At 44.0% G+C, this 12,360-nt stretch overlaps 2 protein-coding genes across 2 annotated transcripts in view; both read right to left on the bottom strand.

Moving 5' to 3' along the window:
• Positions 1–12,360, bottom strand: part of LOC127030224 (sodium channel protein type 2 subunit alpha-like) — a 138,253-nt gene that overhangs the window by 25,353 nt on the left and 100,540 nt on the right. The window contains exon 22 of the mRNA XM_050916324.1: positions 9,650–9,772. Within this exon, the coding sequence (XP_050772281.1) occupies positions 9,650–9,772 (123 nt within the window). The remainder of the gene's footprint in view (positions 1–9,649; positions 9,773–12,360) is intronic.
• Positions 1–12,360, bottom strand: part of LOC127030195 (sodium channel protein type 1 subunit alpha) — a 358,700-nt gene that overhangs the window by 268,472 nt on the left and 77,868 nt on the right. The window lies entirely within an intron of this gene.

Genomic DNA, 12,360 nt, shown 5'->3' with positions numbered 1-12,360 from the left:
TTTTAAATAAACCAATTTCGTTAGGTAATTAAAAATAAAAATATTTTAAAAAATCAAATTTACTTTTCAACATTTATATTCTGCATCTATTTTACTCAGTGGACAATTATAATAGACTGCCTAATTTCACAGTTGTTTAGTCAATTTCATATTTTGTATCTACAAATCAGAGATTAAATTAAAAACAAAAACAAAAATAACCCAAAACATGAAAATATTTCTAGTAATAATGGGATTTGTTAAAATCTACTGTCCTCATAACAAAATGTTACACCTTAGTTACTTGTGTCTACTAAAAGGTTGGGTAAGGCATGTTTCCCAAACATAGGAGAAAAAGTGATAAAATTGTGTTTTCTATGGTATTGCCCAGAAAACTACAGGAAATGACAAGTGTGTTGGCAGAAACTTTGAGCATGAGCAATGGACCAAATGGTTATTGTCAAAAAGATTTGGGTGTTTACATTGATTTCCTGCTACAAAAGTCCTAATATGGATATATACCACTAAGTGCAATTTGTGCTTGACAATACATAGGTTGTACTAAACAAAGAGGATGCTCTGTCCCAAAGATCTTACAATCTAAAAAGACGTACGTGATTACAACACAATATTTAAAAATACATACAAGTACCATATAGGCAAACACGGAATGATGTGCCATCATTGAAGCTGGAAGGCTTCACACAAGGTTTTGATGAAGGACTCGAGGGAGGAGACTTACAGCAACCTATAAGAATGGTTCACAACTAAAAGGATTATGGAGAGATGTTAGTCCATAGTTAAGATTGTAAGCAGATTTTCAATCCAAGCCTGAGTTTGCCTCACAATCTTACTTTTAAAAGGGGCCTTTTAACTTATTATTTAGTATGTACAGTCCTTGGTCAAATGCTAAGGTTGTAAAGTCAAGTACTCAAATATTAGGAAACGCCAGAATTAAGGCTGTCTGTGCAATCTTAATTCCATCCCATTGTGCATGTGCATTACGATACAGGGTTGGTTTAATAATCACACACTACTTTTTCGTAAACTTTACTAAAAATCCATTCTGAGGCAGACCCCTAGAATGGAGTATTTCAGTTTACACAGTTACATTTTGACAAAGTTATAAGCAACTGAAAATTGAGGCTTATAAAAGAAAGCATTGGGCAATCCTAATTGTAGGCAACACTACTTTTTTTCTGCCTTATCAATCGGCTTAAGATCAGGTCTTACCTAAAGCTGTTTTTTGCTTTATTAATAATAAACAAAAGGAAACATAGCTTGCAGACATGTTCAATAGGTTTTTCGTTTTCCACTTTCTATTACAGGATCATTTGGCATTAGAATCATCCTGCCTGGGGATTTTTTACACTCTCTTTCTCTCTCTTTTTTTTTTTTTGTCTATTTAACAACCTCTCTCCTCCCACCCATCTTCCACACAATTTCTCTTTCCTCACCCTGGAAAACAAAGAACATTTATTAATTTATTGATGTTCTAAGGTGTGCACTGACCTTGCAATGGAAAGCATTAACAAGGGAAGAGGGCTCCTACCAACAAATGCCCTATGATTCTGAAACTGCTAAGAATGAGAATTCTGACATCTGCTCTGCATCTGAAAATAAGATCTTGTGTTCCCATGGTTATCATAACATGGATAGTGGTCCTTCCTTGGCCACCATGTCCCCAGAAAACAGTGCTCAGTCACTTTATAGTAGCTATTAGAGGACTGTAACAGATGTACCCATTACAGACTTGGGGGCAGGCTGCATCTGAAATCCCAGAAAGGAATTTGCTCCTGTAAAGAGAGAGCCCAGCTCACAACCCCTTGGGAAATACTAATTATAGTATATCATGGACCTAAGCAAACTCAATGGACCTCTGTAAGAGCAACTATATGAACATACTTTCTTCCTACTAAGTACAGGCTAGTGGGTCACAACAAGGACAATCAAGAAGAATCCTATGAAGAATATCCAATTCTATTATAATACAGGTTAGGTGTTTTCATTGGCACAAGGGATCAAAACAAGGTCACAACTTAAATCCAATAAAGGTTGCTCACCCTGATCAAAGCCTCAACTAAAGTAGGTCACTTTTCTATCATACAGCTTCTAACTCTACCTCTGTGGACCTCACCACTGTAGAAAGTGTACACATCTAGTCCTCCACTACTAAGGACAAGGCACCCGGAAAGAGTTCATAAAGATGAAAAAGAGGGAAGGTTTCCCAGGGAAACACACAGTCACACGCATATGATGAACACTACAGAAATCCTTCTTCCTAACTGCAGTAGTCGAACTTTCCCTCCCTCCTCCCCCACGCTATCAAACTCCTCACATTCTCCTGCACATTCTCACCTGGTTCACCTTGGTTTCCTGCTTGACCCTCCCCCCCAATTAGTGACAGCTCATCTCATGAAGAGAAACAGTCTCTTCCCTCTCCTACAATACAAGAGAGATTCCTCAGAGAATCCTGGAAGGAGCACTGAGAGTATTTTGATTGTTTTATGCTCACCCAGAACCTGGTGTTTCTGCTGAGAGTCTAGGCTTTGGTGATGAGGTGGTGGGCTAGCAGGTGCTCTCAGAGTTCTGAAGAGAAGAGAAGGGCTGGTGCAAATGGGGGACTTGTTTTTTAATCTGCTTTTGAATGTGAAAGCAGATACAGGTACTGCTGCAGGAAACCTGAGCTGCCTTTTTTTTTTTTAAAAAAAAGCAACCAGTCTAAAGCAGCTAATATTTACCACCTATTTGTAAGTTATTTCATACTCTTTTTCTGGTGCACATGAAAAAATATGCTTCCTCTCTGAAAAAACGGTTACTCACCTTCTCATAACTGTTGTTCTTCAAGATGTGTTGTCCAAGTCCATTCCAATCAGGTGTGCACACGTGTGCATGTGCATGATGGCTGGAAGATTTTTCCCATAACAGCATCCACTGGGTTGGCCTGGGTGCTCCCTGGAATCATGCCCTCATGGCGCCTAATATATAGTCCTGCCAACTCACCACCCCTTCAGTTCCTTCTTGCCGGCTACTCTGACAGAGGGGTAGGAGGGTGGATATTGGAATGGACATGAAGAACATATCTCGAAGAACAACAGTTATGAGAAGGTAATTGTTTTTTCTTCTTCGAGTGCTTGTTCATGTCGATTCAAATCAGGTGACTCCCAAGATAATTTAGAAGGTGGAGTCGGAGCTGTCCACTGACTGGAGTACTGCTCTACCAAAGGCCACATCATCTCTGGACTGCCTAGTAATTGCATAGTGTGAGGCAAAAAACTGTATATCGATGACCACATTGCCGCCCTGCAGATTTCCTGGGTAGGGACTTGAGCTAGGAAAGCTGTTGATGAAACTTGGGCCCTCGTAGAGTGCGCCGTTATCGGGGGTGCTGGGATTCCTGCTAGACTGTAGCACTTGGTAATGCAGACTACAATTCATGATGAAACGTGCTGTGTCGAAACAAGCTGACCCTTCATCTTGTCCGCTACTGTGACAAAGAGCTGTACTGACTTCGTGAACGATTTCACCCTTTTGATATAAAAGGCCAGCACTCTGCGGATGTTGAGAGTGTGTGGAGCGTCTGCTCCCTACTACTCGCATGAGGCTTGGGATAGAAAATTGGGAGGAAAAATGTCCTGGTTGATGTGGAACTGTGATACCACCTTCAGGAGGAAGGCCGCATGGGGTCTGAGCTGAACCTTGTCCTTAAAAAAACATGGTGTAGGGCGGCTCGGACATTAGAACCCACCAGGAACGCAACCTGGTAGGAGAGCCAGAGCAAGGAGCATGTTGCTAGAGGCTCAAAGGGATGCCCTGTGAGCTTAGAAAGGACTAAGTTAAGGTCCCAAGCAGGAACTGGTTGGTGAATGTGCAGGTACAACCTGTCAAGGCCCTTCAGGAAGAAAGTAACCAGGGGGTTAGTGAAAACCAAGCGGCTCTGTACCCCTGGGTGGAAAGCCAAGATGGCAGCCAGGTATACTCTTATAGAAGACAAGGAGAGACCATCCTGCTTTAGGTGGAAAAGGTAATCCAAAATCTGGGGCACTGAGGCTAGTGCTGGGGGAAAATCATGTTAAGCTGACCAGATTGAAAATCTCTTCCACTTGGCCAGGTACATGGCCCTAGTGGAGGGTTTCCTACTGGCCAAGAGAACCTGTCTGACTTGTTCTGAAGAGAAGAGCTTGAACAGATTCAGCGATGGAGTCTCCAGGCTGTGAGATGCAGCGACTGCAAGTTCAGGTGCTGGAGCCACCCGTGATCCTGTGTGAGAAGGTCCGGGAAGAGTGGCAGGGTAATCGGGGCTCTGACTGACATGTCTAGGAGAGATGTGTACCAATGCTGGCGGGGCCAGGCTGGTGCTATGAGAATGACCTGAGCCCGGTCTCTGCGGATCTTGAGCAGGACCTTGTGGATGAGCGGGATGGGTGGGAAGGCGTATAGAAGCGGTCCCCCTGCAATGGAGGAGGAACACATCCGCTGTGGAGCCCAGACTGTGATTCTGGAAGCAGCTGAACTGCTGACACTTCCTGTGTGTCGCATGGCAAAGAGGTCGATCAGGGGATAGCCCCACCTCCGGAAGAGCGAAGATGCAGCCACTTGTGGCTATGAAAAGAGCTGCTAAGGCAGTCCACCAGCTCATTCTGGACCCCTGGAAGGTACAACGCCTGTAGATCAACTGAGAATTTTATACAGGGCAGGCTCCAGCTTTTTTGCTGCCCCAAGCGGTGAAAAAAAAAAAAAAGAAAAAGAAAAACCTGATTGAGCTGCTGCCAAGTGTCACTGAAAAGGAAGACAGGGAGTGGAGGACCACCCAGTTGCCACAGAAGACTGTGGTGGACGATTGAACTGCCACCACCGCCCCGGATGTGCTGCCCCGACAACAGACGGAGTGCCGCCTCTTTCTATTGGCCACCCAGCGCACCTGCTTCCTTCGCTGGTGGCTGGAGCCAGCCCTGGCTCCACACAAAAGTTCCATAACCCGAAGGCTTCCTGGCACAGGGGAAAGGAGTGTGCACCCCACTGTTTCTTGATATAGAACGTCGCAGTTGTATTGTCTGTCATGACTGATATACAGTCATACTAGACCTGCTAGATATGGGCGGAATGACTGACATGCTAGGCGTACTGCCCTGAGGTCCCTGACATTGATATGAAGATAGAGATCTGTCTCTGACCAGAAGCCCGGCGTCCTGTGGTCCCCCAGATGAGCTCCCCACCCTAAGTCTGATGTGTCCATCACTAGCATCAGGGATGGTTGTGGGGTAGCAAAGGGGACTCCTGAGCACACCTGCTGAGCATCTGTCTACCACAGGAGCAAGTTGAGGACAGGGTGAGGCAGAGTCATGATCCTGTCCAAGCTGTCCCTGGCAGGTCTGTACACTGACGTAAGCCATGACTGAAGTGGCCGAAGCCCAAGTCTGGTGTGCTGAACCATGTAGCTACAAGCTGCCAAGTAGCTAAGAAGTTTGATACAATTTCTTGTGGTGGTAGTGGGGAACTGCCTGAGTCCCTGGATCATGGTGTCGAGGGCCTGGAATCTTGCCTGTGGGAGGAATGCTCTGGCTAAGGTTGAATCCAGAACTGCCCCATGAACTCTATCCTTTGGACCAGGGACAATGTTGATTTTGTCTCATTCAGTAGGAGGCACAGATTCTCAAAGGTGGCTCTGATGAATGCCACCTGTGCCCTGCATTGGCCTTTGATCAGTCAGTCATCAAAGTACGGGAACACCTGTATCTGAAGTTTTCACAGAAAGGCGCGATGACTGCCTGCACTTGGTGAAGACTCGAGCTGTTGTTGACAGGCCGAAAGGGAGGACAGGAAATTGGTAATGGGAACCATTGACTACAAACCTAAGGAACTTTCTGTGGTTGTGCACGATTGCTATGTGAAAATGAGTGTCCTTCAAGTCGAGGGCGGCATATCAGTCTGCTGGATCCAGCAAAGGGATAATGGAGGTCAGAGAGACCATGTGGAACCTGAGTTTCCTCACAAACTTGTTGAGGTTGCACCGGTCCAGGATAGGTCTTAGGGCCTTGATTAGCAGAGGGAAGTTGCCTTCTCCTACCACTCCAGTTCCTTCTCCTAGAATTGTTCTGGCAGTTCTGCTTGGAACCTTTGAGGAGGTTGTGGGTGGAGTGTCTCTGCTGTGTGGCAGGGGTATGCAAGCCCAAGGATTTGAGCGTGGCTCGCAAATCTTTTAGGCTGTGGAGCCATTTGTCTGTCTCTGAAAACAGAGTCTCACCCTCAAATGAGAAGTTGTTTCTTGGACTTCGCAGGGTAATCCTGAGACTTGAAACCAGGCCCCCCGCTGCATAGCCATCCCCGTCGCCATGACTCTTGTGGCAGCATCTAAGGCTGCCTGCAGTGAAGCACAGGTGACTAATTTTCCTTCTTCCATCAAGGCAGTAACTCTGACCGAGAGTCTGAAGGGACAAGCTCCGTGAACTTAGCCATGGAAACACAGGTGTTATAAGAGTACCTGCTCACAATGGCCTGCTGGTTAGCAATATGGAGTTGTAAACCACCAGTGGAATAGATTTTTCTACCCATGAGGTCTAGACATTTAGCATCCCTATCCTTTGGAAAAGGAAGTTGGAAACCTTGTCTCTCCCACTGGTTAGATGCATTGACGACCAGCAAGTCCAGAGGTGGATGGGAGTAGAGATGTTCAAAGTCTCTGGAGGGAATGAAATACCAGCACTCGTATTTGGCAGTTGGTGGCAGGATGCTGGTGTCTGCCATTGAGTCTTGTTGGTGTCCACCACTGTTTTTATGAGGGATAACGCTACCCGTGAAGGCCCTGAGTGTGCTAGGATGTCCACCATGGGATCTGTGTCCTCAACTACCTACTCTGACTTGATGCCCAAATCTTGGGCAGCCCAGCAGAGCAACTGCAGTAGAACTCTGTTGTCCTCTAATGCAGGAGCTATGGATGTCCCTGCCAACACTTTTTCCATCGACGAGGAGGAAGAAGCCGTGTGCCGGTGGTGGGAAGCTCCCTGCCATCTGCCCCGGATAGGTAACATGACTCCTGGGGCAGCATTGGAAGAGGTGGTGCCACCGATGATGATGCTGGGGTTGTAGGCATCGTAGCCAATGTTGGCATCGGCATCAGTCTCACAGGAGGGAGCTGCATCGGCACGCTCAGAGGAGCCGCGGGGTCGGGGGGTCATGTGCCAACATTAGCATCTGGGCCATAGGTGCCTGCATTGAGGTCGATGTCGACAACGATGCAGGCGTGGGAGACGGGCGCGTCGCCGTCGCGAAGGCCAGTGCCAAAGTCGGAGCTGAGTATGGTGCCGGAGGGAAAGGCGCTGGGTGCGTATGCACAGTGGAAGGCGGCACGAAAGTGGTGGAGGCAACTGAAGACGTTGCTGAGCGTGGGCCTTGGGTTCCTCCATGACCCTGGTGATAAGCCCAGGGGGTCTAGAAAGACCACTAAGGCGGGTTCTGCCACTGCAGAGGCTACACCTGATGCTCCCTTCTGTCTCTGCCCAACCTCGCTCTACAGTTTCTGCTCCTACTCAAGTGATAGGAGTCAGGCTCTGACTCTGAGACCTCAGACACTGAAGACCACGGAGGAGCCGATCCTCTGTGCCTTGAACATCAAGAGCTTGGGGAACAGGAAGGCTCTCTGTCAGAGTGTGTAGGTGCCGATGGACAAGGCGAAGGGAAGCACCTCGACATCATAGCTGGCTTTCCTTTAGAATGCACTGGAGAAGGGGGCTCCGTCCGCGCTGAGGGTTCCTCCCTGGCAGGTAAGAATGGTGCCAACAGGTGAGGAGATCACTGGCAGCCTGGTATGCTTCTTGATTGAGATGGGGCTGGACTTGACTGCCTCACCTGGACAGGAGTTGACATGGCCCTGGAGGGAGACTCTGGGGAGTGGCCCACCTGGGGTCACACTTCTCGAGGCTTAGCTGGAGGAGAATGGTCATCTGGCTTTTTCTTCTTTTGAGGCGCTGGTGAATGGGAGCAGTGCCTACTATCAGATGGGCCCTGTGAGGAGCTGTGGAGGTGCACAGCATCCCTGGAGGAGTCCTTCCTCGGCACCGAAGTCGCCAACAGTGCTGGGGCACTCCGCATTGAGGACGCCGCCGTAGGGATCAGGTTTCTCAAGTCCAGTTCAGAATGGGGGTGCAAGGGTGCCTTCGTGAGGATCTTCAGCCACTGTTCCAATTTTTTAAGTGTTCTCAGGCAGAACTTGCAGCAGATCTTGCAACAATCTTTCTGATGAGTTTCCCTCAGGCACCTAAGACATGACGAGTGTGGATCACTCTTAGGCATGTGCTTGGCGCAAGCCACACAGTTCTTAAATCCTGGGGACCATGGCATGCCATGGCGCCAGGGCCAGAATGGCGGGGGGGGGGACCCTCAACTACTATACTATAGTCAACTTTAACTGGAGTACTACTAACAACTAACCAACTATATACATGGAATAATGAAGAAACTTGCTGAGCCAGAGCCAAGGGAAGTTCCAGCCACCATCACTGGCGGTAAGAAGGAACTGAAGGGGTGGTGGGTTGGCAGGGCTATCAGGGCCGGCTCCCTCCATGGCGTGCCGCCGTGCTTGGGGCAGCAAAATGGCTAGAGCCGGCCCTGAGGGCTATATATTAGATGCCATGAGGGTGCAATTCCAGGGGGTGCCCAGGCTGACCCGATAGATGCTGCTAAGGGAAAAATCTTCTGGCCATCATGCATGTGCACACGTGCAAATCTGATTGGAATCGACATGAACAAGCACTCGAAGAAGAACTCTTGTCACTGAGGCAGAGTGCTACATATGTTCATCTGTGTCACTACATAAATACATCCAAGCAGCAAAGAATGAAACAAGGTTTATATCTCCCACAATGCTGGGTCACAAACATGTTGACAGTAGTTATTGCAGAAATCATAAAAGCACACTGAATATGTGTTTCACATAACATTAGATGGGATGTCTTCATTGTACCTTACAAGAGAGAAAAACATCGATAGAAGAAAAATACTAGTCAAATCTATACTTTTCTGTGTGATACGGATATTGTGCAAGAATTCAATTTCTGTAGAAAAGAGAACCAAATATATTATATGTAGGTATGCATATTTGATAAATGGCTCTTGCTGCAGTCAGGATATTTGAGTTATTGTGATTAACTTTCTAATAAAGAAAAGACTTATTCTGTCCTTTATTCTCTATAAACTTCATCTGACAGCCAACAGAACAATGAAAATAGATTTAAACACTTTTTGTCCTGTTTTTTTCTATACCTACATGAAGCCATTCTGCATACTGTATATAAAGTATGCAAAATATATAAAGATTATAAAGCTATATAAAGATTCCACTATATAAAGATTACTTTAAAAATATGCTATGAGAAAAAATATAAATAGAATCAATTTACTTTTAAACTTGTTACAACTAAGTCTGCTGGGAACTGACAGCTAAAAAAACTTCTGAAGATTAATTAGAGATTAAGTAACTCAAACGAGCACAGCTAATGCATATAATTGAATATGTTTAGAAACAACATAATGAAACAGTTCTGTAGAACGCAGTAACAGAGGTGCAATAAAGGTGAGTACAGCATTCCTTTTTTAAAAAAATTTCTTGTGCATGTTTGTATGAATAGTCACTTTTTATGAAATAAAGAGTTCAGGTTCTTTTATTTTATCTTACCCTCATTCCTTCAAATCGCGACAAGGCTCTCAAAGGTCTCAAAGCTCGTAGCGTTCGAAGTGATTTAATTGGGCCAAGTTCAGAGTAGCCCAAGGCATTAGCTGTTAAGCTTATCAACGAAACCTACACAAAAAAAACCAAAGAAAAATTATTTGTTTGTATCTTTTATAGCCCTTTGAAGGATGTAATAGCTAAAGGTGGAGAAGTTCAGCCTGAATATTAGGAAAATGTTCCTAGATACCCTGTGCTTCTAACAGCAAGAGCAACTGGATAGCAAAAAAACTGGAAAAGAAGAGACATCAAGTTGTTAGTGAATTTCTGAAGTTCTTAGTCTCTTGATCTATGATACTATCATTACATATATGCATGGACAGGTTAGATATAGGAAGTACCTTTGCAAAATACAGGTTGTGGGCTGGACTAAAAAACACAAATAGTCTTTTTCTGACATTACTGCCATTGAGAAATCATAGTATGGATGAATCATAACATTTTCAGGAAAAATAGTAAAAGGTTGGAATGACTTTCTCCACAATTTTTACTAACACAATATTTTGACTGTGACAGTGTTACTACCTTATTCAAAAATGTTTCATGAAAGGCATCATAGTGAAATCCTGGTGGCACAAAATTTCTCACACATGAAGTCTGTCATGCAGATGAAATCCTGTTAGTGTAAGAAACCCTTTTGATTTATTTTGCTATAAATTTAGCTGAGGAGAAGCTACACCAAGTAGAAAGAACCTATTGAAAAGAAATACAGATAAATCTACAGTCTGTCATTGTGTTTATACTTTAACCAATTTGCCTTAAAATCTTACAAGAGCCTTATTACTCTCAATCAGGGGCCTGATCTGGAATCAATGGGAATTTTGACATCAGCTTCACTGGGAAAAGGATCATGCTTAAAATCCTTAGAAACTTATAGTAGTCATATTCTCCAGGGCCTGAACACCACAATGAAGAAAAAAAACAAAGTCTGTTGAGAATTCAGGATACTATTAACCAAGAGTTGATGTGTCAACATGTAACTCAGTAATTAGTTTGTGTGATCAATCTTGTGTTTTATTAAAGGCTTTATATTCAGTGTTGCATGAAGAAGCTTGTGCTAAAAAGTTATTTATTGAATTCTGTAGCATCTTTCACAAGTATCAAGGTGCACTAAAAAGTAATCAGTTGTAGGCTACTCAGTTTGTGCAAGAAAAAGTGTTTCTCTTTCTCTGTGAAGGTCTCTCAGTTCCATAGAAGTCTTCCTGCTATGGCTTATCTCCCCTACCTATACAGAGGACTGTTCGAAGTAAGGCTGCTTGGAATGATGATTCACAGATCTGAGTATTACTTAATTTATTCATATTAGGAAGTACTTTCCTCCTCCTAATTGCCAATACAAGAAGAAAATTCTTGCAGGATATATCTTCTGACAGGAGTGTCTCTTATCAAACTATGCTAAAACTTCGTTACAAATTATTCTGAATAGCTAGGGCAAGGAGTCCATGTTTGGTTTTGCAAAATCTTGGTCAGACCACAACCAGAGGTGGTTTGGAACTGACTTGCATTTTTATCAGTGCCATCCAGGTTTGTAACGGATGAGGATTTGGATGAAAGGCTCTAGGTTGGCTCAACTCTTCACCAAACTCAGAAAACAAGCCACAGAAGTTGTCAAGCACGTGTAATTTTCTCCCAAATGCAATGAGCTGTAATTTTCTCAGAATTTGACATTAAATGAATATGAAAAGTATTAGAAAATCAGGAAACTTGAAGAATCTAAGCTAACATCCATTTAATCAAGAGATTTTTCCACTTAGTTTTCATTAGTTGGATTGAGTATTTTTTCAGTTAGTTCAGTAGGCAACATAATCCACGTGGAAGGTACTTAGTCTGAAATCACTTTGTTCCAGAAAATAAAAAGCTTCTTTACTGGTGTAATGGGTAAGATTGTTAAGGAATTTACACTTAAGAATATTACTGTAGGAACTAAATCCTACTGCTGCATGTTCAGTAATAAAATAGACTATCATTATTTGTCATTACAAGGCAGATTAAAAATGATCTGTTTGCAGCCTAAATCCTTCATGAAGTATTTTACTATATTACTACAAAATTACTGTAGTTGTGACAAAATGTGGCATACAGCCATTCGTTTTTGTTACTCTCTTTTCTGGGAAATAATAATCTACATTACAGCATAGATCTGCTGCAATTATTAATTCAGCTCTTCAAAGAAGAGCCACAAGAATGATTAAAGGATTGGAAAACATGCCTTTGGTGAAAAACTAAATTGAACGAGCTTCTTGAGTCTATCAGAGGAGATTAAGTGGTGATTTGATCAGCCTATGTAAATACATACATGGAGAACAGAAATTTGATAATATACGGCTCTTCAGTCTAGCAGACAAAAGGTATGAAATGTGGTTACTTACCTTACAGTAACTGGAGTTCCTCAAGATGTGTAGTCCCTACGTACTCCACTCACCTGAGACTGGAAGATTTCTTGTTGGCCGTGTTTGTTAGTCCACATATAAACCCTTTACTTCTTTGTGCACCAAACTGAAGGTATAAGGGGCGGTTCAGACCAACTGTCTCTTCAGTTACCTTTCTACTAGGAATAGTCCTGGGATAAGGCCCCGCAGTAGAAGGGAAGGAGGGTCGGTAGTGGAATACAGATAGTGACCACACACCTTGAAGACTTCCAGTTACTATACAGGTAAGTA

Source organism: Gopherus flavomarginatus, chromosome 10 (assembly GCF_025201925.1).
Source record: "Gopherus flavomarginatus isolate rGopFla2 chromosome 10, rGopFla2.mat.asm, whole genome shotgun sequence".
NCBI classification, from domain to species: Eukaryota; Metazoa; Chordata; order Testudines; family Testudinidae; genus Gopherus; species Gopherus flavomarginatus.
Note: the sequence above shows the minus strand (reverse complement) of the source record. Positions and strands in the feature narration are given on the sequence as shown.